The 13,702-nt window shown below is 66.1% G+C and overlaps 1 protein-coding gene across 6 annotated transcripts in view; it reads left to right on the top strand.

The window, feature by feature from the left end:
- The first annotated feature begins 1,830 nt into the window (after positions 1 to 1,830).
- LOC102447805 (myosin-10-like) overlaps positions 1,831 to 13,702 on the top strand; it is a 54,526-nt gene continuing 42,654 nt past the window's right edge. For 2 of the 6 annotated variants that reach the window (XM_089770057.1, XM_089770056.1), the window contains exons 1-4: positions 5,350 to 5,584; positions 6,789 to 6,848; positions 9,682 to 10,043; positions 12,990 to 13,146. In XM_089770057.1, the coding sequence (XP_089626183.1) occupies positions 9,696 to 10,043; positions 12,990 to 13,146 (505 nt within the window). In that variant the 5' untranslated portion in view covers positions 5,350 to 5,584; positions 6,789 to 6,848; positions 9,682 to 9,695. Of the gene's footprint in view, positions 2,109 to 5,345; positions 5,585 to 6,788; positions 6,849 to 9,681; positions 10,044 to 12,989; positions 13,147 to 13,702 lie in introns of those variants that run through there. The other 4 variants (XM_089770055.1, XM_075915166.2, XM_089770054.1 and 1 more) reach the window with 4 other exon arrangements.

The following is a 13,702-nucleotide window of genomic DNA, read 5'->3' as shown; positions in this document are numbered from 1 at the left end:
CCCACCCCACTCAACGTCTCCATGCCCCAGAGCCTGGCAGCCGGGCACGTCTCCCCTTGGAGGCATGGAAAGACCCCAGCCCCATGTTGCGTGATGCCTGGGCTGGGGATCAAGTGTGGGCAACAGCAGGGGGGCTGTGTGGGGCTGGCATGGAGTGGCTGGACCAGGGTGGGGCAGCATGGGGGGCTCCTCCTACCAGCCAGAACCACTGAATGCCCAGGCTTGCTGCTCTGCCCTGCAGAGGCGGGTCTCAGGAGGCCTGGCAGCTGGTTCTGTGTCATTGCAGGCAGGCCCCGTGGCTGGCGCAGCTGGCACCACGAAGTCAGCCCAGCCGAGGGCCTCTGGGCTGGGCTCTGAGCGCAGGGCATTCGGGCAGAGAGGGGGGGGGCTGCTCCGCAGTGGCTCAGGCCCCGGCACAGAGTGGTTGAGATTGGGGTCCTGTTCCCCGTTCTGGGAAGAGAGTGGGGTCTAGTGGTTAGATTGTGGGCTGGAAGCCAGGATGCCTGGTTTTTTTACCCAGTTCCAGGAACGGACTGGGGGCTAATAGAAGGGCAGAGAGGAGGGGGGGGGGCTGAGAGCCAGGACCCCTGGGTTCTCTCTCTGGCCCTGGGAGGGGAATGGAGCTAGTGGTTAGAGCAGGGGAGGGGGGGGAGAGCCAGGACTCTTGGGTTTGCTCTCTTGTTCGGGGGGGGGGGGGAAGGGGATGGCTAGTGGATAGATCAGGGGTCTAGTGGTCAGGACTCTTGGATTCTTTCGTTGGGGTGGGGTGGGGTGGGAGGAGGAAATGGGGGCTAGTGGTTAGAGCAGGGGGGAGGGGCGGGAGCCAGGACTCCTGGGTTCTCTCCTTGGCTCTGGAAGAGGAGTGGGGGCTAGTGGATAGAACAGGGGCCTGCAGGCCAGGATTCCTGGGTTCCCTCCCTGGCTGGGGGGGAGTGGGGGCTAGTGGTTAGAGCAGGGAGGGCGGGGTGGGAGCCAGGACTCCTGGGTTCTCTCCTTGGCTCTGGAAGAGGAGTGGGGGCTAGTGGATAGAACAGGGGCCTACAGGCCAGGATTCCTGGGTTCCCTCCCTGGCTGGGGGGGAGTGGGGGCTAGTGGTTAGAGCAGGGGGAAGGGGCGGGAGCCAGGACTCCTGGGTTCTCTCCTTGGCTCTGGAAGAGGAGTGGGGGCTAGTGGATAGAACAGGGGCCTGCAGGCCAGGATTCCTGGGTTCCCTCCCTGGCTGGGGGGGAGTGGGGGCTAGTGGTTAGAGCAGGGGGAAGGGGCGGGAGCCAGGACTCCTGGGTTCTCTCCTTGGCTCTGGAAGAGGAGTGGGGGCTAGTGGATAGAACAGGGGCCTGCAGGCCAGGATTCCTGGGTTCCCTCCCTGGCTGGGGGGGAGTGGGGGCTAGTGGTTAGAGCAGGGAGGGCGGGGTGGGAACCAGGACTCCAGGGTTTGGTGCCTGAGGGGGGAGGGGGCACTTTGCTGGTCCAATTACTATCTGCGCCCCCCTTTCCCCCCCAGCTCTGGGCCCCGGACAATGGGCCCCATTGATCCTTCCATCCCTCCCCGCCCCAGCCTCTCACAAAGCGGCCCATTCAGCGGCCACTCGCCCCGCCCCCCAGCACTTCCCTTCTCCCGACTGGTCACCGCCCCTGCCACTCACTCCCACCTCCCGCCCACCCCGCAATGGGCGTGGCCCGCTTCGCCCCACCAGCCTATCCCAGGACAGCCGTGGCACCCAGCTCCCTGCCATTGGCGGGCTGCCTCAAGAGTGGGCGGGGCCAGCGCGCCGGGACACCTCCCCCCGCTCGGGGCCGCTCACTAGCTCCTGGCCAGCTGGACCGGCAGCACCTGGGCTGATGCGGGGGGGCCGGGTGGGGGCCTGTCTTTGTCCCCTCCCCCTACTCTCCCTGGGGGGGCACCCGGCTGGCGGGCACGGGGGGAGGGGCGCTTGGGCCTGGATGCTCCCAAAAAGCAGTCCTCTAATTGCATACATTTACATAAATTTGCATAATCGCCCGGCTGTCTCTCCGGGCCAGTGAGCACGGCTCGGCCTTGTCAATAGCCCGTGAGACCTTCGCGGGGCTCCCCCTCCCGGGCCGCCGCTCCGTCCTCCGGCCCGGCACAGGTAACGCCAGCGCAGGCGGGCGCCGGGACCGGCCCGAGCTCCCCGTGATCCCCCCACAAACCGGGGGGGTCCCATTATCCGGCTCCGGGGGTCCCCGTTTTCTGATACAGGGGACCAGGCCTGGGGGGCCTGTGATTGGACCCAGGGGGCTTATCAGCACGGGGGGTGCAACCCGGGGGTCCCCTTATCTACAGCAGGGGGCCATTACCAGGCCCTGGGGTCCTGTTATCTGGCCCCGGGGGTCCCACTATGCACAGTGGGGGGCCCATTCTCTGGGCCCTGGAGTCCTGTTATCTGGCCCTGGGGGTCCCATCTTTGGGTCCCGGGGTCCTGTTATCTGCAGCAGGGGGCTTGCCCAGAGCTGGGGGTCCCCTTGTCAGGGGCCGGCGCAGGGGGAGGCCGAGGCGGGTTTGTTGCTTTGCTGAGGGTCTGCGCGGTGCGGTGAATCGATTCCTTTTCCCGGGTGACCCCCCTGCCCACGCGGGGGTGGTGGGCGGGCGCATGGATCCTGCTGTCCAGCAGGGCCGGGTCTCGTTCGCACGCCCGGCCAAGGAGCCTGGGGTCTGGAGCGATTCGGAGGGTAGGACCCAGGCCGGGCGGGCACCTTGAGCCCCCAGCACAGGGTCTGTCTGCGGCGAGAGAGGCTCAGAACGTCACCCCAATCCCCCCCCATCACTCTGGGAGTGGAGGGGGATTCCCGTGTGCTCCGAGGGGGGGACCGAGGTGGGTTGGACCCGGAGAAGCAGGAGGGGAGAAGATGCCCGACAGGAGGGAAGCCTGGGGTCCGGCCGCTCTGCGCCTGATCGCAATCCCATTTGTGCTCATCCCACCCCCTTGCTGCATTGCCGGCCACTGTCAAGACACCTGCCTTGTTTTGCTGGGCCGTGGGCCCCGTGTCTCCGGGGAGGGGCGGCTGGTTTCTCGGTGCGTCGGGTCGGCCTAGGCGAACGCAGCGGCTTGTGGCCAGAGGGTTACGTATGTGACCCGCGCCGGCCCAACTTCTCGCTGGCTTTGGATCAATGTGTCTGGTCCGCTGAGCGCTTGCGCAGCTCCTCCAGGGGAGATTCAGCAGAGGAGCAGGGCGCCCGCGTATGTTTTGCCGGGTGGTGCACATCTGACTGTCCTTGGTGCACAGAACAAAATTTATTCCGCCCTGGAATGGAAACCATTCCAGGGAGCGTTGCTGTGTGCACCAAACTCTGCTGCCGTTCACCGACACAGCCTGGCCGAGCGTGGGGGGCGTTTTGCTGTAGGGATGGCAGCTGATTTCCAACCGGTGTGGGGCAGAGAACTTGGGGCAGGAACGGGAGATGGGAGAGCCCCGACTCCAGGAGCGAGGGCGCCCGTCACTGGGCCGTCTGTATTTATATCCCGATGCTGAGAAGCTGGGCTGGCTCCCTTTCCACCGAAAATAGGCCCTTGTCCTTGGCAGAAGCTGCAGGCTGCCAATCCAATGAGCTGGTGCATGAGGATCGGGGAGGAGGCAGGAGATGGACAGGTCTGGAATGACCCCCCTCCCCTTCCTGGCCCTGCTGCCTCTTCAGTGACAGTGCAGGGTTGCAAGGGGGGGGGGGGGGAGGCCGCTGGGCATTCTGGGACAGGCCTTGCCTTGGAACACTTTGATCTTTCAGCTTGATAGGGGGGTGAGGAAGGGGATATGGGGAGAGCTGGTCCCATGGCTCTAACCACTAGGGACCAGTGTCCCTCCCAGAGATGGTGAGAGAACCCAGGCATCCTGACTCCTAGCTCCACCCCCCCCCTCCACCTCTTCCCAGAGAGAGAACCCAGGAGTCCGGGCCTGTTCTAACCAGTAGACCCCACTGCCCGCCCCAAACCAGGCCCCTCCATCAACCCCTCCAGCCAATAAGGGGAGGCTGAGGGCAGGTGAAGTCATGGAGATTAACCCCCCCCGCCCCGCGCATACACCCTGGCCAGTCTACCGCGGTATCCTGCCCCCTCCCTGCCTGGGGGCCCCTCTCGCCTGGCTTTGGCAGATTGGTGCCCGCTGAGCTGCGTGGGTGGGGACGCCCAGCCAGACACTCCATGGGGGGTGGGGGGGGGGGGGCAGCCCGGCCTGTGGGTCTCTCAGGCATTCCTGGCATTCCACAGCACAGACCACAATTATGCTGAGAGCACCCGCTCCTCGCCCTGCGCAGGGCCTGGCGCGGAGCCCTGACCCTGGCCAGAGCCGGCAGCAGGAGAGCCCAGCCACCCTCCCTGCTCCAACCACTAGACCCCACTCCCCTCCCAGAGGCAGAGAGAACCCAGGAGTCCTGCCTCCCAACCCCAGCTACCCTCACTCTAACCACTACACCCCACTTCCCTTCCAGAGCCAGCGTTAACCCACCTGCCCTCGCTCTAACCACTACACCTCACTCCCCTCCCAGAGCCAGAGAGAACCCAGGAGTCCTGCCTCCCAACCCCAGCTACCCTCACTCTAACCACTACACCCCACTTCCCTTCCAAAGCCAGCGTTAACCCACCTGCCCTCGCTCTAACCACTACACCTCACTCCCCTCCCAGAGCCAGAGAGAACCCAGGAGTCCTGCCTCCCAACCCCAGCTACCCTCACTCTAACCACTAGACCCCACTCCCCTCCCAGAGCCAGAGAGAACCCAGGAGTCCTGCCTCCCAACCCCAGCTACCCTTGCTCTAACCACTACACCCCACTTCCCTTCCAGAGCCAGAGAGAACCCAGGAGTCCTGCCTCCCAACCCCAGCTACCCTCACTCTAACCACTACACCTCACTCCCCTCCCAGAGCCAGAGAGAACCCAGGAGTCCTGCCTCCCAACCCCTCGTGGCCTTACACTAACCACTACACCTCACTCCCCTTTCAGGGCCAGGGAGAGAGAGAGCCGGTCCTGAGGGCCAAAACCTGCTTGTATGTTTCCTAGAGATTATGCCCCCACCCCCGCACAGGGCCAGCCCTGCTTCCTGCGCTGAGAACCTCCTGCTGGCCCATATCCGGGGCAGGCCGGTGGTCCAGCCACATGGTCTCCCCTCCTCGTGCTGACCTGGCTGGATCCTGCTTTGCCAGTTCCCCGGCCTGGCAGTGGTACAGCAGCGGGGAGTTCCCCAGACAGTGTTATCGTGGGGCCTATCCCTGGTGCTCCCGGCAGCGCCCGCTCTCTGCTCTGATTGATGAGTTAATTAATTGGCTGGTTGGGCTGGGACCCAGCGGATCAGGGCTCCCTCCCCGGCTCCGGCAGGGCAGTGGGGCCTAGGGGGCGGGCAGCCAGGACTCCTGGGTTCTCTCCCCAGCTCTGGGCGGATGTGGTTGGAGCAGGAAACAGAAACTTGCACCCTGCCCTACTGAGCGGCCAGATCCACCTGCCTTGGGTCCGGGCCAAAGGGCGGGGGATCGGCACCTGCCTCTTCGCTCCTTGTTAGGGAATGAGCTGAGCCTGCCCTGCCCTGTGTGGGGGGGGCACCAGCCAAGAGACAAGGCCAGGGTGTGTCCAAGCAGTAGTGCAGGTGACCCCCCCACCCCCAGCTGGTGCCCCTTGCTCCTCCCCTGCAGCCCCTGCCCCCCCAGCCCTGCCGGTGCCCCTCAATTCCCAGCCCTGCCAGTGCCCCTCACTCCTGACCCACAGCCCCTTCGCCCCCCTGCCCTGCCGGTGCCCCTCAATTCCCACCCCCAGCCCTGCCAGTGCCCCTCACTCCTGACCCGCAGCCCCCACCCCCTGCCCTGCCAGTGCCCCTCACTCCTGACCCGCAGCCCCCACCCCCGCTGCCCTGCCAGTGCCCCTCACTCCTGACCCGCAGCCCCCACCCCCCCCAGCCCTGCCAGTGCCCCTCACTCCTGACCCGCAGCCCCCACCCCCCCAGCCCTGCCAGTGCCCCTCACTCCTGACCCGCAGCCCCCGCCCCCCCGCCCTGCCAGTGCCCCTCACTCCTGACCCGCAGCCCCCACCCCCCCAGCCCTGCCAGTGCCCCTCACTCCTGACCCGCAGCCCCCGCCCCCCCCGCCCTGCCAGTGCCCCTCACTCCTGACCCACAGCCCCCACCCCCCCAGCCCTGCCGGTGCCCCTCACTCCTGACCCACAGCCCCCACCCCCCCAGCCCTGCCGGTGCCCCTCACTCCTGACCCGCAGCCCCCACCCCCCCCAGCCCTGCCAGTGCCCCTCACTCCTGACCCACAGCCCCCACCCCCCAGCCCTGCCGGTGCCCCTCACTCCTGACCCACAGCCCCCACCCCCCCAGCCCTGCCGGTGCCCCTCACTCCTGACCCGCAGCCCCCACCCCCCCAGCCCTGCCAGTGCCCCTCACTCCTGACCCACAGCCCCCAGCCCTGCCAGTGCCCCTCAGGTCCCACCCCCACCCCCAGCCCTGCCAGTGCCCCTCAGGTCCCACCCCCACCCCCAGCCCTGCCAGTGCCCCTCACTCCTGATCCGCAGTTCCCACCCCCCCCCCAGCCCTGCCGGTGCCCCTCAATTCCCACTGCCACCCCCAGCCGCTGCCCTGCTCTGCCGGTGCCCCTCACTCCTGACCCGCAGCCCCCACCCCACCATCCCTGGGTTGGGAGCCAGGATGCCTGGGTCCCCCCCCTCGCTCTGACAGAGAGGAGGGGTCTGGTGGGTCAGAGCGGGGGCGGGGCTGGGTCCCTCCCCTCCCCAGCGCCGGGAGCTGCTGCGTGCCAGCCGGTGGGCAGTTCCCTCCTGTCTCCTCCCTGCCTCAGTGACGTGCCGGGCGCTGCTGCCGGAGGAGCCGGGACTGAGCCCTGCAGCCGCCGGCCCAGGTGAGGGGCGCACGGGAGGGGGCCGGGGGCTCTGCGGGGAGGGGGCAGCAGGGGTGTCAGGGTGTCTGGGGCTGGAGCCAGGGCTCCCCCGCCCCCCATGCACCCAGCGAGCGAAACACCTGCAGGGACAGGCAGGCTGGGGCTTGTCCTGCGGGGGTAGGGCGTGGGGGGGGGGGGGGCAGGATTCTCACGGCTGTAGGAATGGGGAAATGGAGCTTCCCCCCCCCCCGCAACCCTGCTGCCCCCCAGCGAAGCAACTGAGGACAGTAAAAGCAGCAGAGCCGGGACAGAGCCCAGGAGTCCTGGCATCTGCCCCCCGAGCCGGGGGCTCCCCCCCAGCCCTGCTGGGACCCCTCACTCTTACCCCACAGCCCCTGCCAGTGTCCCTCAGTCCCACCCCACAGCCCCTGCCAGCCCAGCCCTGCTGGTGCCCCTCACTTTCACCCCACAGCCCCTGCCAGTGCCCCTCACTCCTGACCCACTGCCCCTGTCCAGCCCTGCCGGGGCCCCCCAGCCCAGCTCTGCTGGTGCCCCTCACTCCCACCCCACAGCCCCTGCCAGCCCAGCCCTGCCAGTGACCCTCACTCCTGACCCATAGCTCCTGCCCCTGCCCAGCCCTGCCCCCCCCCCCCCAGCCCTGCCGGGGCCCCTCAGTCCCACCCCGCAACCCCTGCCAGCCCAGCCCAGCCCTGCCGCTGTCCCTCACTCTCACCCCACAGCCCCTGCCAGCCCAGCCCAGCCCTGCCCCCCAACCCTGCCAGCGCCCCTCGCTCCCACCCCACAGCCCCTGCCAGCCCTGCGAGTGCCGCTCACTCCTGACCCACAGCCCCTGCTCAGCCCTGGGCTCCCCCCCAGCCCTGCCGGTGCCCCTCAGTCCCACCCCGCAACCCCTGCCAGCCCAGCCCTGGGCTCCCCACACTCCGTAGCTACCCAGGCTCAGTAACAACCCAGCTAGTCAGGCCCAGCTGTCCCGAGAGACCCTACAATAACAGCCCCTGTGTCCAGGCTTCTCCCCTGCAGCCGCCCAGTGAGACCCTACAATAACGCACAGTTCAGGACAGATCACAGTGAGGCATGATCCGCTACCAGAGCTTTTGCCCACCTATGGGAGTTATTTCCTTGTCCCCCCCATTGATGACCAAAGCGTTGGGCTAGGGTTTCCCATGGAAAGAGAGAGTGGGGGTGGGTAGGCTGGAGGGGGTGAGAGCCAGGGGCCCCTGAATGGCCTGTGGGAAGGACCGGGGGGGGGGTCACTTGAGTCTGGTTGCCATGGAGCTGCAATTGGGCTGGTGGGTGCAGCGAGTTGGCCGGTCTCAGCTGTAGTGAGCAGGCCTCAGCGCCCCCCACTGCAGGCTGGCCTCCTGGTTTTGAATACAAGGAGGGCTGCAGGTCGGGGGGGAGGGGAGCCGAGGGCTGGGCTAGCAGGGGGCTGCGGTGAGGGGCACCGGCTGGTGTGTTATTGTAGGGTCTCCCTGAGGGTGCAGAGTCTGTGGTCGCTCTGTGGCTTCTTGGGCTGGTTTGTTATTGTAGGGTCTCCTCCCCGCACCATGGGCTGGGTGTGTTGTAAAAGAGTGACTCCCAGCCACGGTGGCGGGATCGGCTTTCTTGCTGTCGGTCTCGCAGCAGGCGGGGGGGCCGGTGCATCATTGGAGGGCGTCTCAGGGCTCGTGTGTTATTGTAGGGTCTCTCATGGGCAGCGTGGGCCAGTATGTTGGTGGAGCCTCTCTTGGGGAGGGTGTGGGCTGGGTCTCTTGGGGGGGGCAGTGTGGGCCAGTGTGTTATCGTAGGGTGTCTCGGGGGGGGGGGGAAGGAGTGGGGAGTGGGCTGGCATGTTATTGTAGAGTCTCTCAGGGCTGATGTGTTATTGTAGGGTATTGCCAGGGGTGGGTGGGTGGGGGCATGGGCCAGTGTATTGTGGGGGGGCCTTTCAGGGCCTGCGTATTATCATAGGGTCTCTCGGGGTGGCATGGGATGGTGCGTTATTGGAGGGCCACTTGGTGCCACTGGGTGGCGGGAGGGCCTCTTGGGGCCCATGTGTGGCAGTAGGGTTGCTCGGGTCCGGTGTATTATTGTAGGGTCTCTTGGAGCCCGTGGGTGGTGGGAGGGTTGCTCGGTCCAGGGTGTTATTGTAGGGTCTCTCAGGGTCCGTGCATGGCGGGAAGGCCTCTGGGGACCTGCGCATGGCAATAGGGTTGCTCAGGTCCGGTGTATTATTGTAGGGTCTCTTGGGGCCCCTGGGTGGCGGGAGGGCCTCTGGGGGCCTGTGCGTGGCGGGAGGGTTGCTCAGGTCTGGTATGTTATTGTAGGGCCTTTTGGGGGCCCGTGCGTGGAAGGAGGGCCTCTCAGGGACCTATGCATGGCGGGAGGGCTGCTCGGGGCCCGTGCGTGGCAGTAGGGTCTCTCGGGTCCGGTGTGTTATTGTAGGGTCTCTCGGGGCCCCTGGGTGGCGGGAGAGTTGCTTGGTCTGGTGTGTTGTTGTAGGGTCTCTCAGGGCCCGTGCGTGGCAGTAGGGTCTCTTGGGTCCAGTGTGTTATTGTAGGGTCTCTCGGGTCTGGTGTGTTGTTGTAGGGTCTCTCGGGTCTGGTGTGTTGTTATAGGGTGTCTCAGGGTCCCTGGGTGGTGGGAGAGTTGCTCGGTCCGGTGTTGTTGTAGGGTCTCTCGGGTCCGGTGTGTTGTTGTAGGGTGTCTCAGGGCCCCTGGGTGGCGGGAGAGTTGCTCGGTCCGGTGTTTTTGTAGGGTCTCTCGGGGCCGGTGTGTTATTGTAGGGTCTCTTGGGTCCGGTGTGTTATCGTAGGGTCTCCCTGCGGTGCTGACCCTGCCCCTTTCCCCGCAGGCCCGTCCCCAGCCATGGCGACGCGAGTGGCCCAGCGGGATGCGGCCGAGCGCTACCTCTTCGTGGACCGGGCCTCGGTGGGGAACCCGGCCACGCAGGCGGACTGGACGGCCAAGCGGCTGGTGTGGGTGCCCTCGGAGCGGCACGGCTTCGAGGCGGCCGGCCTGCGGGAGGAGCGGGGCGACGAGGTGCTGGTGGAGCTGGCCGAGAACGGGCGCCAGGTGCTGGTGCCCAAGCACGAGGTGCAGAAGATGAACCCGCCCAAGTTCACCAAGGTGGAGGACATGGCCGAGCTGACCTGCCTCAACGAGGCCTCTGTGCTGCACAACCTCAAGGACCGCTACTACTCCGGCCTCATCTACGTGAGTGCGGGGCCCCGGCCTCCGAGCCCAGCCCCCCGCCAGCCGGCGAGAGAACCCGGGAGTCCCAGCTCCCCCCCGCTCCAACCACTAGGCATCACTCCCCTCTCAGAGCCTTGGAGAGACCCAGGAGTCCCAGCTCCCCCCCGCTCCAACCACTAGGCATCACTCCCCTCTCAGAGCCTTGGAGAGACCCAGGAGTCCCAGCTCCCCCCCCGCTCCAACCACTAGGCATCACTCCCCTCCCAGAGCCTTGGAGAGAACCCAGGAGTCCCAGCTCCCCCCCCGCTCCAACCACTAGGCATCACTCCCCTCCCAGAGCCTTGGAGAGAACCCAGGAGTCCCAGCTCCCCCACCCCCGCTCCAACCACTAGGCATCACTCCCCTCCCAGAGCCTTGGAGAGAACCCAGGAGTCCTAGCTCCCCCCTGCTCCAACCACTAGGCATCACTCCCCTCCCAGAGCCTTGGAGAGAACCCAGGAGTCCCAGCTTCCCCCCCCCCCCCCGCTCCAACCACTAGGCCTCACTCCTGTCCCAGAGCCTTGGAGAGAACCCAGGAGTCTTAGCTCTCCCCACTCCAACCACTAGGCATCACTCCCCTCCCAGAGCCTGGGAGAGAACCCAGGAGTCCCAGCTCCCCCCGCTCCAACCACTAGGCATCACTCCCCTCCCAGAGCCTGGGAGAGAACCCAGGAGTCCCAGCTCCCCCCGCTCCAACCACTAGGCCTCACTCCCCTCCCAGAGCCTGGGAGAGAACCCAGGAGTCCTCGCTCTCCCTGCCCCAACCACTAGGCCTCACTCCCCTCCAAGGGCACATCTAGACTATGTTCTAATTTTGAAAGGATATGCAGATTCTGTGGGAATTTGCATATCGTCTTCCGATTGCCTTTTCGAAAGCCGGTCTTTCGAAAGTGAAAGTAGCTTGGACGCTTTTTTTTTTTAGAGAAAAAACCCCTTTTTCGAAAACACCGCTCTTCCTAAAAAAAGGAGGTTTACGCGGTTTTTCAAAAAAGGGTTGATTTGTTCTTTTTGTAAAAAACCCGCGTGCAGACTACTTTCACTTTCGAAAGACCCGCTTTTGAAAAAGCGATCGGAAGAAGATATGCAAATTCCTGTGGCATTTGCTTCTCCTCTTTGGAAATTTAAACATAGTCTAGATGTGTCCCCAGAGCCTTGGAGAGAACCGAGGGATCTTAGCTGCCCCCTCCCCGCTCCAACCACTAGGCCTCACTCCCCTCCCAGAGCCATGGCGAGAACCTAAGAGTCCTATCTGCTCTAACCACTAGACAACTCCACCCTAAAGATTCCCAGCACCCCTAACATGGAAAGGCCTTGTATCCTCTTCCCTGCCTCCCCCCCCACAGCCAGGAGCCCCCCCTTGCTGTCCTGGGGGGCTGGGACAGGGGTGTGGGGGAGGCGCCGGCCTGGGCTGTGACATCGCTGGAGAGGATCCTGCCTGGATCTGCACCACCCAGCATCCCCACTATGGGGTTGGGGCCCAAACACACCTTGGGGTTGCCCCGGCTTATGCTACCTCCCGTCCTCACTAGGGGCCGCCCTGCCCCATCTCTGGCCTGTCCTAGCAGGTGTGGGGCTGGGCATGCTGCGAGTGGCGTCGCTGGGGTGGGGGAGGCTGGGTGCGGCCTGTACTTTGCCCCAGGCCCTGACAGGGAGGGCTGGGCTGGGGCGAAGGGCGGGACAGATGGATTCCATGGGGCTGGCTCATCGGCTGGTGGGGGGGGGGGGAGGCGGGGTGTGGCACCACAGCCTGGGGCATGGCCGGGATCCCGTTAGGGTCAGCCTGACGTCATGGGAGCTGTGGACCCAGCGCTGGCCCCATGCCCCAGGGAGTCTCTAGGGGGCATGGGCTGCATGGAGTGGGGGGGGGGGGCAGGAGGCAGTTCCCATTGTCCTGCACGAATGCCTAGAAAGCCCCATGGGGTTGGGGGGGTGGGAGATGCCCCCCCAATGGACAATCAGCTGCCTGCTGCCCCCACCCAGGGCCGTGCCTATGGGGGGGCTGCCGGGGGGCAGAGTGGGAGGGCCGGAGGTGCAGAGTGGGGTCATACATGGGTCGGGGGCAGAGAATCCAGCAGGTGGGGGGGGGGGGCGGATGCCTTGGCTCCCTGCCCCCCTTCTGCCGGGCTGGGTGTGGGGCAGGTTGCCGTGGCGCCCGTGCCCAGGGCTAGGACAGGCCTGACCTGTTTGGTGGGAACCTGGCGGGCGGCAGCGTGGGGTGCGAGTCCTACCCTGTGGGGGGGGGGGGGAGAGCCTGGCACGGGGCAGAGCGCCCCTCACTGCGGTCTCCCCCCCCCCCCTCCCAGCCTGTGCCCCACCGAGCCCCCTGCAGCCGGCCCCTAGGCCTCAGCCCGGCCCATCACTCTTCCACGCTCAGGACAAGCCTGTCGCTGCTTAGCATGAGATGGGTCCCGGGGTGGCACCTGGGCCCCTCGACCTTGGCCCTGCCCCCCCCTTGCCCCATGGGGATTTGGGGCTGGTCACACGTAGGGGCCCCATGGTGGGTGGGGTTCAGAGCCGGGCAGAGCCCCAGTGTACACCCCCCTCCCTTGGGAACCCAGGGGTCCTGGCTCTCTGGCCCTGTACCCCCCCCCCCCCTCCGGCTCAGCTGTCTGCTCTGGGCCCCAGCCCCGAAGGCTGGTGCCGGGCCAGAGGCAGGCAGGAGCTGACGGGCATGGGGACAGATCAGGAGTGGGGGGAGGGGAGAGAGCAGTGCATGGTGGGGGGGGGCACTGAGAATTCCTCCCCCCCACCCTGTGCCCCACAACCCCTCCCTCCTAGTGGTGGCTTCCCTCGTAACAACCACCTTCAGCTGCCTGGCTGGAGCCTGCCTCGGAGCCTGGGCTCCCCGCTGCTCTAACCACTAGCCCCCACTCCCGTCCTAGCCCCTTCCCCACTGATTCCCCTTTCTCTGCCCCCTCCCTCTCCCAGACGTACTCAGGGCTGTTCTGTGTGGTCATCAACCCCTACAAGAACCTGCCCATCTACACGGAGCAGATTGTCGAGATGTACCGGGGCAAGAAACGCCACGAGATGCCGCCCCACATCTACGCCATCTCTGAGGCCGCCTACCGCAGCATGCTGCAAGGTGTGTGTGTGTGTGGGGGGGAGGCCCTGCTGGATCTGTGTGGGTCTGCGTGTGTGTTGTGGGGGTGTCCTGCTGGGAGGTGGATGTGTGTGTGTGTGTGTATGGGGAGCTGGATCTGTGTGTGTGGATCTGTGTGTGGGGAGGGGAGGAGGCCTCCTACTGGGAGCTGCATCTGTGTGTGTCTGTGTGTGGGGGGGCCCTGCTGGGAGGTGGATCTGTGTGTGTGTGTGGGGGGGGGCCTGCTGGGAGGTGGATCTGTGTGTGTGTGGGGGGGGGCCTGCTGGGAGGTGGATCTGTGTGTGTGTGTGCGCGTGTGTGTGTGGGGGGGTTGCTATTGGGAGGTGGATGTGTATGTCTGTGTGGGAGGGGGGCCTTGCTGGGAGGTGGATCTGTGTGTGTGGGGGGGGCCTGCTGGGAGGTGGATCTGTGTGTGTGGGGGGGGGCCTGCTGGGAGGTGGATCTGTGTGTGTGTGGGGGGGGCCTGCTGGGAGCTGCACGTGTGTCTGGGGGGGGGGGGAACGGCCCTGCTGGGAGGTGGATGAAACTCCTGTGTGTG

Source organism: Pelodiscus sinensis, chromosome 18, assembly GCF_052426305.1.
Source record: "Pelodiscus sinensis isolate ZL-2025 chromosome 18, ASM5242630v1, whole genome shotgun sequence".
Taxonomy (NCBI): domain Eukaryota; kingdom Metazoa; phylum Chordata; order Testudines; family Trionychidae; genus Pelodiscus; species Pelodiscus sinensis.
The sequence above is the reverse complement of the archived record's forward strand: the minus strand, read 5'-3'. Positions and strand labels throughout refer to the sequence as shown.